General features: G+C 42.7%; 1 protein-coding gene across 2 annotated transcripts; it reads right to left on the reverse strand.

Moving 5' to 3' along the window:
- Positions 1-4,233: 4,233 nt before the first annotated feature.
- Positions 4,234-13,583, reverse strand: LOC144458965 (leukocyte elastase inhibitor-like). Of its 2 annotated transcripts, none has more exons than XM_078162981.1 (10): positions 13,468-13,583; positions 12,740-12,927; positions 9,966-10,103; positions 8,986-9,126; positions 7,452-7,569; positions 6,821-6,963; positions 5,627-5,704; positions 5,283-5,372; positions 5,021-5,201; positions 4,234-4,792 (listed from the first exon to the last, which is right to left on the reverse strand). In XM_078162981.1, the coding sequence occupies exons 2-10, from the start codon at positions 12,920-12,922 to the stop codon at positions 4,572-4,574; spliced, it is 1,293 nt and encodes a 430-aa protein (XP_078019107.1). In that variant the 5' UTR covers positions 12,923-12,927; positions 13,468-13,583; the 3' UTR covers positions 4,234-4,571. The 2 variants fall into 2 exon arrangements, with proteins under 2 accessions (XP_078019107.1, XP_078019106.1); XM_078162980.1 differs by lacking the exon at positions 13,468-13,583 and adding an exon at positions 13,283-13,301.
- Positions 13,584-14,907: the final 1,324 nt, after the last annotated feature.

Raw genomic sequence — 14,907 nt, forward strand, 5'->3', positions numbered from 1 at the left:
TGGGGTTGGGACCATCAGTTGTGTTGTGCTGAAGTCAGGTTAATACACAGCCGACAGCCCTATTGGACAACTGTTAAAATTCATATTATGGCAAGAACCAATCAGCTAACTAAAGAAAAACCAGTGGCCATCATTACTTTAAGAAATGAAGGTCAGTCAGTCCGGAAAATTGCAAAAACTTTAAATGTGTCCCCAAGTGGAGTCGCAAAAACCATCAAGCGCTACAACGAAACTGGCACACATGAGGACCAACCCAGGAAAGGAAGACCAAGAGTCACCTCTGCTACTGAGGATAAGTTCATCCGAGTCACCAGCCTCAGAAATCGCAAGTTAGCAGCAGCTCAGATCAGAGACCAGATGAATGCCACACAGAGTTCTAGCAGCAGACCCATCTCTAGAACAACTGTTAAGAGGAGACTGCGCCAATCAGGCCTTCATGGTCAAATAGCTGCTAGGAAACCACTGCTAAGGAGAGGCAACAAGCAGAAGAGATTTGTTTGGGCCAAGAAACACAAGGAATGGACATTAGACCAGTGGAAATCTGTGCTTTGGTCTGATGAGATGGATTCCACATGCCTGGTTCCCACTGTGAAGCATGGAGGAGGTGTGATGGTGTGGGGGTGTTTTGCTGGTGACACTGTTGGGGATTTATTCAAAATTGAAGGCACACTGAACCAGCATGGCTACCACAGCATCCTGCAGCGACATGTCATCCCATCCGGTTTGCGTTTAGTTGGACGATCATTTATTTTTCAACAGGACAATGACCCCAAACACACCTCCAGGCTGTGTAAGGGCTATTTGACCAAGAAGGAGAGTGATGGAGTGCTGCGGCAGATGACCTGGCCTCCACAGTCACCGGACCTGAACCCAATCGAGATGGTTTGGGGTGAGCTGGACCGCAGAGTGAAGGCAAAGGGGCCAACAAGTGCTAAACACCTCTGGGAACTCCTTCAAGACTGTTGGAAAACCATTTCAGGTGACTACCTCTTGAAGCTCATGGAGAGAATGCCAAGAGTGTGCAAAGCAGTAATCAGAGCAAAGGGTGGTTATTTTGAAGAAACTAGAATATAAAACATGTTTTCAGTTATTTCACCTTTTTTTGTTAAGTACATAACTCCACATGTGTTCATTCATAGTTTTGATGCCTTCAGTGAGAATCTACAATGTAAATAGTCATGAAAATAAAGAAAACGCATTGAATGAGAAGGTGTGTCCAAACTTTTGGCCTGTACTGTATATATATAGCAAGGGCCTTGCTTTAGAGAGGTCGCCATCTTGCGCCGCCATGTATGTGTCCGCTACAAGAAACTCTTCAAAATCGCGTTCAAAGTCGTCCATAGTCCGGAGATATTGCTAGGCTAAATAAACAGCTGAGCTCTGTTTACAGGCTTCGCTGTCAGTCAGTGTGCGGGCTGGAGATTGGTGGAGCAGAGAGGGGAGGGGGTCCCCACTCGGAATGGTAAACAAGTATGTGTGTAAAGTTATGAATTGTGTGTGTTGCGCTAGAAGAGTCAGAGTTTGGGACGGAGTCTTTTACCCCCTGGAGTGTTACCAGAGTTTCTGGAGTGCTCAAATAAACTGGCCTTTTTCCCGAATGCTCCTCTGGTCACCTGCTCGTGAGTGATTCATTACAATATCGTAACATGGTTTAGATTTCTAAATAAATATTCACCTCATCGCTAGATACAGCTACTCCTGAAAAACTCGTGCGCAAGGCTTTTTGTCCCTACGAGGCCACCCTCATTTACCCGACGGGAGGGGTGAGCGAGTGAGCCCTGCAATCTAGAATTTGACCACTGATGTCAGTGTTTTCAACCCATTTTACACACTGGCCCTTTAATAGTTTTTATATACTATTATGCTTGCCTTGAAGCTTGGTAGAGCTTATGGTTACACAAAGCGTTTAATTATCCGATGTAATACAAGCACATGTAAATACTGCCCTCCAGTGGCCATAATCCGCAACATCTGATGCTATTATTTTTATTTTGAAAATACTTACCGGAAGTGTCCCTGTGTAATTGTGTCCACAATTTAACTTTAACTTCATTGACTTTAACAATGACGACACAAGCACAGAGGTGTAGTAACACAGTGTCACCACTAGAGGGCAGTATATAGATAGGATTCCATTGCTCTGCCAGATATCAGTTCAACAAGTGTAAAGATTAAAATCTATGGTAGAAAGAGACAAATTAGTGATTTTTAACAGCAAAATGAGAGTAAGAAAAAGTAACTGGCAACTAAGGCTACAACTATAGGACCTTACTTGGCATTGTAACATGCCAGAAGTGATGTTTCTATTGTTTATTATATTATACTTTAATATATTATCATTATATTTCCTCCAGACTCGACTACTGTAACGCACTTCTCAGCGGGATTCCCAGCAAGAGCATACAGAAATTACAACACATTCAAAACAGCGCCGCTAGAATCCTGCTGAGAGTACGTAAATATGAGCACATCACACCCATTCTTCACTCACTACACTGGCTACCCATCTCCGCTCGGATCGACTACAAAGTCTCCCTCCTCACATTCCAGTGCATCCATGGCAATGCCCCCCAGTACCTCAAAGAACTCCTCACCCCCCAGACCTCAGCACGCTCACTCCGCTCCACCAACAGCCACAGACTTCTCCCCCCAAGTGATATATCTCCCCAACGATGACAGCAGTAGCACCGAATCCCATTCTGTGCATTCAGCCTCTCTTCTCGCCCGCTCAGCATCAAACACATGGAGTTCCTCATCTGTATGCTCTGGCTCAAACAGGTATGGCTCTGGGTCTGTGACCGCTACAAGAAACTCTTCAAAATCACGTTCAAAGTCGTCCATTGCAGCTACTATAGTCCAGAGATATTGCTAGGCTAAATAAACAGCTGAGCTCTGTTTACCGGCTACGCTGTCAGTCAGTGTGCGGGCTGGAGATTGGTGGAGCAGAGAGGGGAGGGGGGTCCCCACTCGGAATGGTAAACGAGTATGTGTGTAAAGTTATGAAGTGTGTGTGTTGCGCTAGAAGAGTCAGAGTTTGGGACGGAGTCTTTTACCCCCTGGAGTGTTACCGGAGTTTCTGGAGTGCTCAAATAAACCCCATGGTTTAAGGACTAAGAGCCGCACACTGGGAGATCGAGCCTTCTGCTCCTCTGCTCCTCGACTGTGGAACACCCTCCCAGAACACCTGAGGGTTCCACAGTCAATTGATTGTTTTAAAAAGGGCCTTAAAACGTACCTTTTTAAAAAATCTTTTAATCTGTAATTTTTGCTCGTGTTACTTTGATAACTGCTTTTAACTCTTGTTTTAACTTATTTTTTCTTTTCTCGCTGTTGTAGCACTTTGAGATTTTTCGTTAAATATAAAGTGCGTTACAAATAAAATTTATTATTATTATTATATTTAGATTTCATGCATGTTGTGCTTTTCATATTTTTTTGCAGTGGTTATCTTCTATTTAGTTGTTTTACATATTGTTTTAAATTATTTTACTCCAGTGTTCAGTTTTATTTGCATGCTTTTATTGTGAAATTGCATCTGCTACTTTTTAATGTGTTTTTACTCCAGGCCAGCAGAAGTGACCTGATTAGTGTAAATACCTGCATCTGTGAGCTTTTACCTTTTTGTATAAACCCTTTGTTTTAATCAGTGAGGCGCAAGGATGCAGGAGGAGCAGCAAATGGTGCGCTAGGGAGGAGAAGACAAAACAGCTGCTATACAGAGGTGCCAGGGAAGCCATGTTGGGAGAAGCAAAAGAACTGTGTAAAGCAGCGAGGCTAACAAGGGGGCAAGGAGGAGCCGCCAACCTGGGGCAGGACAGAGCGGTGCTCCAGCATCGTAAAATGACGTGAGCGTGAGTACCATAACTGCCCATTATTGAAAGTTCTGTGGAAAAGAAACAAAGTCGGCCCAGGCTTGTTGGATTTGTTATTACAGCTCATCTCTCTCTCTCTCTCCTGTTTTTTTTTTTTTTTATGAGGGCCTCAGGGTATGGTGGCAGAGAGACAAGTTGGTGCGGTCCTGCCACAAGGACAGTGTTCCCCAGCACCGATGAATCTGCTCCCCCAAATTAAGACATTTGAAATTACATATCATTTTAGGCCATTTTAAAGGACTGTTTTAAACTTGCTCTTTTTAGGACATTTTAATTTCTTGTAAGTTTCAATTGTTTTTAGCCTGGGTTTTATTGTAATTTATCAGTACATTTTTGTACACATTGGTTATCCAGTTTGCTCTCCACTTGATCCAAAGAATCCTTTTTATTCAAAATACACTGATCCCTTCACCCCCCTTACAGATGCATATTGAGTACAAAGAGGCACAAAACAACCACAAAGAGATAAAAATGACTAAAGATGCACAGAGTGACCATAAAGGGAGAGAAAATAACCAAAAAGAGATGTAAAACATCTGCAAAGAGACACAAACAAATGCAAAATGACCAAAAAGAGACACAAAACAACCAAAAAGAGACAGAGTGACCAAAAAAATGTCTCTTTAAATGTGTCTCTTGATTTTATGAAGGAGGGATGGTTTGGTTTGACATCCACGTCTGCAGCACACACAGCAGTGCTTACTCCGGAGAGCAGTATCGGCCAGCAAAGAGAATGCTGTTGGTCGGGTTATGTCGGATGAAGAAGAGGAAGGGGTGGTCTGCGACGAACATGGATGGAAGAGAGCGAACTGATAAAGAGGCAGCAGTGGCAGCAGCAGCCTCAGTTCCCTCCTCATTGACATCCACGAAACTCTTGTGAACGACTTTTGACAGTACCAGGTTGTTGGCTGTGGAAAGGCCTGTTAGCAGAGCAGAGAGAGTCCATTGCTTTATCATGCACACTAAATGAGAGATGCAGGCTACCTTGTGTTTTGCATTACTGGCTCTTGTTTTTCGTTGTGCTTGTTTAATTTTCAAGTGCATTTAACAACATTTTTGTTTGGGTGTGGGTTTTCTATGATGTTTGGATTTCTTTTTTTGGTCACGTATGTTGTGCTCCTAAAATAGGAATGCAGTTTGTGTCTCACCCGAAAAGTCACTCTTTCTGACATCAAATGCGTCCACCATGCCCATGTTGACCAGGATATTTTTCATGTCGTAGGTCTCCTCCAGCTTGAATCGAGGTAGACCCACTTTAACATCAGTTTTACGCATCAGGTCTGAACGAGTCCACTCCACAAATTTCTCATAGGTCAGCTGCGCCTCCAGCTAGTGTGAATACAGTATAGATTATTAGTCTGTCTGTTTATAATGGTGCATTTGTTCACTGTATGTGCATATGTGTCCTACCTTCTCCAAGCCTGTTGTGTCGTCCTCTATGTCATTGGGCAGGAAGATGAGCATGCTGAGCTCTTCTCCTTTATAGTGCATCTCTAGGATCTGTCCAAACACATTGAGGTTTTCATTTCATTTTAAAATAATCTGATTTATTCATCCTGAGAAACACGTTGGTATTTGGAGAAAAAAAGCCCCCGTCTCTATTAGTTACGTATGGAAATTATGGTAAAAACCATAAGTCTGATGGTTTCAGTCATTATCAAAATGAAACCAACTGTTCTTTGTATCATGGTCAATCTGTCCACTGTATTTAATAGAATGGGCAAAACCATACTGATGTAAAACATGGACTTTACCTTGAAACTGGGATCAGGAACCATGGTGAAAAGGAATTCACTTCTCTGGCTCATCATCTTCACCGGCTTAGTGTCACTCTAAAGACAGAGGCAAACAGAACAAGCATTCTTTTTTAAAGTGAGTTATCATCACATCATGCATCAAAATAATGATCTGTATATCATAGTTCTGACCTGAGTTTATGAGCATATCTCTGGTTTTCTATCACTAGACAGACTCAAAACATTTCATTTCTATAGTGAATGCCTGATGTCTTTGCATTTTTCAGTCTGGTAAAACTTTTCACAAGACATGCTAATACCATGTTTTCCATCAAAATCAGTGTTGTTGTTTTTAAATCAAAGAAAACCAGCTAAAAATAGGCAATAGACTATGTTATGTTTAGGAAAGAAACACGGTGAGGATGTGCGTTAAGATGATTCAAACTTCATATAGTTACAAACCCCAGTCTTCCGGGCAAAGTTGTTTTATCTGACACATCCACCTCCCCAAACTGCCTCCCTCTTTATTCTTTGCTTCCTACAGCGGATTGGTCACATGATTGCAGCCTTCCCCAGCACGTGGGTTATACACAGATTACTGGATCATGATTATGAGGGATATGTGCGATATTCAGTGCATTCCTTTTCATAGGAAAATGTATGCATGGTGCTTGAGAACAGCCTGAGCTGATAAATACCCATCACTTCTGCGGAGTCATTTGTCGTGGGAGAGAAAGCCGATTGTAATCTTTCCCATTAAATACAAAAGCCAGATGTTAGTGGGTGTTAGTGGGTTTTGGAAAGGGTAATTGCAGCGGGGATGGGGTGTCATATCAACACAGCTCCAGGATGTAATTCAAGGATATCCCTGAAATTCTATGACCAACAAGAATGCTGGCATTGTTCCCAAACTATTTCTTATTTGGGGAAGAACTTGGATAAAATCTTTTCTAGTCTGCTGCAGTTTGCACACCAGTGGTTTCACTGAGCTACGGCAGATCAAACCACAAACTTTTTAAAACTTAAAGACAGATCACTTTCAAGCTTAAAAATCCCGTCCAGAAAAATAAACACAGCTTTGTAATGGTCTATGATTAGAGTGCCCTGCACATGCCAGCTACAGCATTACAGAGCTCAGGTTAACTGTGCGCAGAGTGCTGCTTTTGTTCCTCAGGTGTTTCTCCACCTTGAGCTGTTTTTGTGCAGGGTTACCTTGTTAATTCTAAACTGAGCATCAACAGTCTCATCCTTGTCGAACTTTTGGTTCCAGAAGCCTTTGAAGTAGATGGCATTGACCAGTACCAGCTTGGTCCTGTCGTCCAACACGCCCTCTACCAGCAAGTCCTTGATTTTACCTTGTGAAGAGTAATGAGCAAATCACTGAAGGTACTATGCAGGATTGTCAGTAATTTTTTATAAACATGCTAGGCAGCCAACCCTACCACCAACCACAGATTCACTTCTGTTTGGCCTTTCGCCTCGCTATATTTGTGTTTTTTTGGCACTGTGTCTCTTGGATGCCTGCTGCTTATAGTGTCACCTGGTGGCTACCTTTTTATAAAGCCATGACCTCACCCAAACGCTGTGCAGCTACACACCCAAAAACATCCTGAACACAGAAAATAAAAAGGAAATACAGGCAGAGGGCAGAGAGGGATTATTTCATTGTGAGTCTATAAATTGATTTTTATGGAAAATCTTGCAAAGTACATCTTTAAGAAGGAGACACAGGCAGCTCTAGTTATGTTTTCATCCAAAGTTCGGTCAAATTTGAGGTGTAAAAGGCTTGGGTGGGGGCCAACAATTTCAGTCTATGTGATAAGTGTGTCAATATGAGATCTACCTTTTGTCTGCTCCTCAACCCACTCATTGATGTGGACCCTGGCTGCTTCATACTCTTTTATAAAGTCCACAGGCTCCAGCTCGGCTTGGTAGTGTTTTTGGGTTTCTGCTAAGAACTCCTGGAATCATAAAAAGCACAGTGAAATACTCACATTAATCCATTAACAAACACGAGAGATGTCAAGAAATAGACGACTATTTTATTGGCATGAATTTCAGTTGAATGTTGACAGTTTTTAGTTCTTTGAACACAGGATGGATATGTTAATCCCAGAGAACAGGGCTGGTCAATCAATCATTAGTCGCATTCAGTTCCTTCAACTTTTGCATTTTAATTTTACGGTTTAATGGTTTCTGGTTGTTGAATGATCACATAATCATAGAGTTAGCTGGTTGAGCAACACAGGTGCCACTTTTTTACTGCAACTGTATGGCAGGAGTTTACACAAGTAAAAGGTATACTGTGCAAACTTTAAGGCTGAATTGAAACTCTAAAGTCTGAAAAATCCAACAGTTTCACCACCATAACCAGAAATGAAATCATATGAACAGTTTAAAAAAAACTCAGTCAAGTAATATGTTATGTAGATACAGATGGTTTACCTAGCATTTATCAAATCTATACGCTTTATATTGTATACAAGTAAGTATCTCTCTTCTTATAGCCTACTTTGATGGTCAGCTGCCGAGCTGTTGGTAAGCGTCTGTTACCCGGGCAGTGGTAGATTTGGGCAGAGCCTGTCGCTGAATGAAGTCACTCTGACTTCAGCTCAGTGTGCAGGAAAAGAAATGAAGTGAGAAAAGTAAAAAGCTAAAGTCAACCAACATGCTCTATGAAGTACAATTATTTTTTTGCGCTATTGAACTCTTTGGCAGAAATGGTTTATAATTGTTTGTGTTAATGAGCCAACAGGCTAACTAGCCTCTCGAATCCGTCCTATCAGCTTTCCAGTCACCCTTTTTGTTATGACGAACAGACTATCACTGCCTGCTGCTATGGAGAGTTATTTCCTCTCACGCAGGCTCACAACGTTCGTGCTAGTTGGCCGCTGACTATAGTCTTTGCAGTGTATTCAGTGAAACTCTGGCCGAGGCACAGGCAACATGATGCGACGCAACAGTCAGCCTTATTGCCACAAGATCTTTGATGTTGGTTTTGTACGTCAATTCAATTCAATGGAACTTTATTTATCCCAAAGGAAATTCTTGTGCCGGAAAATGCTTCAAATTATAGGAACACTAAGTACAATAACAACAATTTAACATTCACAACCTGTACCAACCAGAATAGCCAGTGGGTTCCTAGGGACAGGGTCACTTACTGGACCCAGTTTTAAAAACAATAGAGTATTAAATATCTGGCAAAATATTCAAATGTATATATATATATATATATATATATACATATATATATATATATGTGTGTAAGAAGTGTTACTACAGTACTAAGATACTAGAAACTCTTGTCTGGGCCTTAAAACTAAAACAGCTTTGCTTCATCGGTGTCTGAGCACAACAGGCTCACATACACATACCTCTTTAAACTCATAGGTCTTCTCCCCATACAGCCTGTTAGCAGTGCTGAGAGCATAGGCGTCATCTGGCTTGTTGATGGCAGCCAGCAGCTTGGCAAACCTGCTGTGGACATTTTCTTCATCATCCTGGGGTTTCAGGTGCTGCAAACAGCCAGAGAAGAACTGAGTGTTACAGAGACACACTGAGCCAGAGAAAAGACAACATTAATATGGGTCATTGGGATTGTGTGACTGTTAAATGATGAGAATAGACACCATAATCATTGGTAATGCTGGTGCTCCGTGCTACAGCGTTGCATACACTGCGCTCAGAGGCAACCATTATGGAGAGAGAAAATTAAACTTTTTGCACTTTTATTACATGGTCAGTCTTTTCTTTTTGAATAATGCTACCATAGTGGCCATTGTGTATGTGCTAAATGCTGCCCAGTGATAGTGACATAAAATGGATGATTTTGGAGACATTGTTCTCATCATTTACTGTAGATAGAATGACTTTCTGCAAAACCTCCCATGACTTTTAATTTTTCTTTATGAGACTTTCGGCACCTTTTGAAAAGAAAGTGGAAGAAGGCAAATCCAGACCAAACTTTAACAAGCTTTAACAGCTATAACATTCATATAAAATAACCTGTGGGGAGTTTTTTTTTAGAATTCACTCATTTACCCACCATTTTGTTGTTTTACTTTATCATGGACCAAAGAAAAGTTAGGGTGGAGTGCTTTTGTTACGGTGCCAAAACACTGAATTTCCCATCTGCTGCATAAATCTGATTGTTTTGTTGTTTTAAGCTTCACATTACATTTAATATTCCTAAATCAAAGCTGCAGCAAGGTATCAGAATTAGCAAGCAGTGGGCAGTGGAGCAGTGGGAAATGAAGTATAAAATACTCTGGAACCAAAATCTCAGACTTCCTCACCAGGTGACATCACCAAGTTTAATCATTAATCATTCCCTTTATTTTGGGTTTCCTATCACCTTGAGCAGATAGTCTGGCAGTTTGCTGCACTGCTTTAACTGCATCCGCATCTGCATCTGCGACTGCATCGCAGACCGCCCATCTGTTGGCTGTGCCTCCTCCGATGCCGGTTGCTGTTCCTCAGTGAAGCAGAGGACCTGGGGATGTAAATGATAGTTTCTCTTATTAAGATAACTTTGTGTGTGTGTGCGCGTGTGTGTGTGTGCAACTGCACTCTCTGGTGACTAACTTGTGTAATAAACCTCTCCACGCCCTCTTGTTGAATCGCAGACACACACACCAAGGCATACATGTGCAGACACGTTGTCTTCACCACAACTAACGCCTAACTCACTCACTCCCAGGGCTAATGCCCTCTTGTTAACTGTAAATGGTCAACCGTTAACATTTACCACAATGTATTACCACTATTAACAATAAACTGTGAGGCTGTCCCTTGCTTTGGCTCTGTTTGTATTCATGGCCTCATTCATCAGCTTCACATCTGACTGAATAATTGCTCCATCGACATCCAATGTGTGCAACCATTGGGTACAAAGCCAAAGAAGGCACAATTCATTCAAACCAGGCTATCTGGTTTAAAGTTTATCCGATAAAATCAAATAATTATGAAATAAATCAAATGATGAAGCAACCATCTCTGCAACTCCCATTCCTATTTCCCTTTATTATCTCCCAGGTGCAAGGGTGTGTAATACAGAATGATCATGGCTTGTTTGCTTAATCTCAAATTTCTTTTGTAATTTGCAAAGTACGCTGCTTTAACAGCACAGTTTTGTTCTGGGGTCACTCAAATCTGGACAGTGGCTGCAAGTGGTCAAACTTTTTGAGTGCTGGAAGAAGTTTTCACATCCTTTCACAAGTGCAATACAATTCTGTAAAAGGTAAATGAACGGAAGTATTAAAAACAAAATGATAGTAAGAAAAATTAACTGGCAACTAGAGGGTAACTTTGGGGGTGGCTTGGGAACTGGAGGGTCGTCAGTTCAAGTCCCTGTATGAACCAAATATCGCAGTGGGATTGGTAGCTGGAGAGGTGCCAGTTCACCTCCAGGGCACCGCTGGCACGCCACTGAGCAAGGCAATGAACCCCCAGCTGCTCGGGTATCACTCCAAGGCAGCCCCCTCGCTCCAAAATCTTTCTATCTAATGCATGTACAGGTTCTGTTTGTGCATGTGTGTGTATTTTGGGTCTGTGTGAATAAGACAACAGAGTGAAAAGAAATGTAATATCCCCGCTGGAATTAATTAAGTATATCTTCATCTTCTTCTTCTCCTTAAAGCTACAACAAAATGCAGTGACAAGTATGATATTGGCCTCTCAAATGGAGTAGATGAAGTGGAATAAAGGTTTGAAGTCGGAGAAAATGGAAGTACTCATGTAAAGTACAAGCACCTTAAAATTTTACTTCAGTACAGTAAATGTGCTAAGTTACATTCCACCAACAAAATTCACTCAAGAAAGGATCATATCGCTCACATTTTGGCTTTCATGCTTTCTTTGCTGATCATTTTTGTGATCTACAAATCAGGAATTGAACCATTCCTCCTCCGATTTTCCGAAGCAGAATGGAATAGATCCCTGTCATTTCTGCTGACGCAGGAAGATAGAATGAGTAATCAAAGCATGTGCAGGCACTTTCACCTGCCACACCCAACCAACGCTGCCAGATAGTTACATGTAGGTAAGAGCTTTCCCAGTGGAAATTTGGATCAGAGCCCTCCTGTCATCTCTAACACCAGTGTGTATGTTCATTCATCTTCTAACCGCTTCATCCTCTTGAGGGTCGCGGGGGGGCTGGAGCCTATCCCAGCTGACATCGGGCAAGAGGCAGGGTACACCCTGGACAGGTCAACCATTCACACTCACATTCACACCTACGGACAATTTAGAGTTATCAATTAACCTAGTCCCCAATCTGCATGTCTTTGGACTGTGGGAGGAAGCTGGAGTGCCCGGAGAGAACCCACGCTGACATGGGGAGAACATGCAAACTCCGTACAGAAGGGCTCCCACACCCGGGATTGAACCGGCAACCCTCTTGCTGTGAGGCGACAGTGCTAGCCGCCCAACACCAGTGTGTGTCAGTGCTTTTAAAATTACTTGGAAGATGCCTTTTCAGTCAACTGATCATCACCTGGTGGTGAGTTGGATCAGATAGTGGGGGAGGCTGACAGACCTGGTAAGCCCAAACATGAAATGAGGGTGAATTAGGAATGTCTGGCTGAGGACCCTGGCTGTGAGGTCTTCAACTCCTTCCTCTAGAGGCATTTTCTGTATTTTGGGGAGGCTATAGAGAAGGACTTTTGCTTGGCCTCATGAAAGTTCTGGGAAACCATTAGACACCTCAGGAGGGAAAGCAGGGCTGCTCTCAGGCTGTGTTCAGCAGGGGAGGACAACTGCTGACACGGACTGGGGTTATTATCAAATGGTAGAAAGAGCATGTAGAGGAACCTGAACCAGACCACCACATCTTCTGTGGAGGGGGCAGAGTCTGAAGACTCAGGGGAATATCCCTGGCAGGGCGCCAGATGTGGGTGAGCTTCTCCCTGAGACACTAAAGCCTCTGGACATTGTGAGGCTGTTTTGGCTGACACGCCTCCAACACCTTGATGAACCAGATCAACCATCTTTCAAAGACATTTGATGTCATGCTTGTATAAACACACCCAAATGGGTCTGATACCATGAGAACTGTAACTCTGTTCACTTCCACAGTGTGTGTGTGTGTGTGTGTGTGTGTGTGTGTGTGTGTGTGTGTGTGTACTGTACCTTGGACATCTGTGTGGCCGTGTTGCCCCTGGCCCCCATCATCACCATAGCCAGGGCTGAAGAGATGCTGAACGGGGAGAAGAAGATATTCCCGGTCTTGTCTTCATTGCTCAGCTTTTTGAATAAAGCCAGAAGGAAGGTGGTGTTGGCCTTGGTTATCTTGGATGGGGCTCTTGTCTCCATTTTGTCTGAAACAGAGCAAAGCATTATTCATCACACTATAAACTGTTGCATATATTTTACCTGAAAAGTTAAATAAGACAAGATATGTTTCTCTGACTGAGTGAAACACAATTAGCTTTTAAAAAGTTTAAATAGGTAGGCATCAATCTCTTAATAACATATAATATGAATTTAAGCAGCTTTTGCAAACCTTTAACTGTTTCGTACTTATGTTTTATACAACTTGGGAGTGTCCCTTCCAACAATGCTATCACCTCCCAGACATGTCAAGACAAATCCCCTTACCTTCTTTTCCCTTAACTTTTTACTCACTGATAAATCTGAATCGATTTAGATTGTTAAACAAATGTGAAATCTCACCAAACTCAGTAAAATCACACAGATGTTGCTCATCAGTACTCCACCACTGTTGTCTTTGGAAACCACATGAAAAAGACATTAATCAGAAGGACACTGGCTGCATAAAGCCTGGTTCACCCCTGTTTTATTTTGCCATCACTCCTATCATTAAAATCAAATGACAAGAAGGCACATTCTGTACTTACTGACAGTGACTCTTCTTCGAGGGAACAGGTGATCTGGAATGATTCAGTTACAGGAGGATATGTTCTGTTTGAGACATCTCTGTTATTTTACACTGACACACCCAAGTGCAAGTCAGGCTGCAGCTTGAGACAGTGTCTGGAAATCACACCCATCAGTGAAAGTCACACCCACCCATATTTTGCTTTGTCTTGTGCAATGGGTGTGCTTTGCAAGAGTCTGCAAACACAAACACCCAACATAATGAATGGATTTATGTATGTATGTATGGATGGATGCATGGATGCTGAGGTGAAGACAAGGTGTAGTCTACAGTTGGTTAGTTGATAGATTGCAATAGTTTATATAATAATAATAATGCATTTTATTTCAAGGTGTCTTTCAAAAGCACTCAAGGACACCTTACAAGACAGTTACAAAAAACAAGCAGCAATGTATCCATTGATCATAAAGTCAAACTAATCAGTAATATACAATAAACTAACCCTAACTGTATACAAGTTACCCAAATGCCTGTCTAAACAGGTGTGTCTTTAGCTGGCTTTTAAAAGAAACCACAGACCCAGCAGGCCGTGTGGGAACAGGCAGAGCATTCCAACATTTAGGTGCTACGGCTGCAAAAGCTCCATCACTATGGATCTTGAAGCAATTGTGAGGGACAGATACAAATTTTTGCATAATTGAACGAAGACAGGGCAGCACGGTGGTGTGGTGCTTAGCACTCTCGCCTCACAGCAAGAGGGTTGCCGGTTCGATCCCGGGCGTGGGAACCCTTCTGTGCGGAGTTTGCATGTTCTCCCCATGTCAGCGTGGGTTCTCTCCGGGCACTCCAGCTTCCTCCCACAGTCCAAAGACATGCAGATTGGGGACTAGGTTAATTGGTAACTCTAAATTGTCCGTAGGTGTGAATGTGAGCATGAATGGTTGTTTGTCTCTATGTGTCAGCCCTGCAATAGTCTGGCGACCTGTCCAGGGTGTACCGGGGGGGCCGGGGGCAACACGACCACACAGATGTCCAAGGTACAGTACACACACACACATACACACACACTGTGGAAGTGAACAAAGTTGCAGTTCTCATGGTATGTTTATACAAGCATGACATCAAATGTCTTTGAAAGATGGTTGATCTGGTTCATCAAGGTGTTGGAGGCGTGTCAGCCAAAACAGCCTCACAATGTCCAGAGGCTTTAGTGTCTCAGGGAGAAGCTCACCCACATCTGGCGCCCTGCCAGGGATATTCCCCTGAGTCTTCAGACTCTGCCCCCTCCACAGAAGATGTGGTGGTCTGGTTCAGGTTCCTCTACATGCTCTTTCTACCATTTGATAATAACCCCAGTCCGTGTCAGCAGTTGTCCTCCCCTGCTGAACACAGCCTGAGAGCAACCCTGCTTTCCCTCCTGAGGTGTCTAATGATTTCCCAGAACTTTCATGAGGCCAAG

Source organism: Epinephelus lanceolatus, chromosome 20 (assembly GCF_041903045.1).
Source record: "Epinephelus lanceolatus isolate andai-2023 chromosome 20, ASM4190304v1, whole genome shotgun sequence".
Lineage (NCBI taxonomy): Eukaryota > Metazoa > Chordata > Actinopteri > Perciformes > Serranidae > Epinephelus > Epinephelus lanceolatus.

Bases quoted from the DNA above. Each gene is read 5' to 3' on its own strand.
- LOC144458965 (XM_078162981.1), bottom strand. From the start codon at position 12,922: ATGGAGACAAGAGCCCCATCCAAGATAACCAAGGCCAACACCACCTTC. The intron at 9,127-9,965 runs GTGATAGGAAAC...GGCTGTTTGCAG, and splicing joins TGCCAGACTATCTGCTCAAG to CACCTGAAACCCCAGGATGA. The intron at 5,202-5,282 runs GTAGGACACATA...TATTCACACTAG, and splicing joins ACACAACAGGCTTGGAGAAG to CTGGAGGCGCAGCTGACCTA.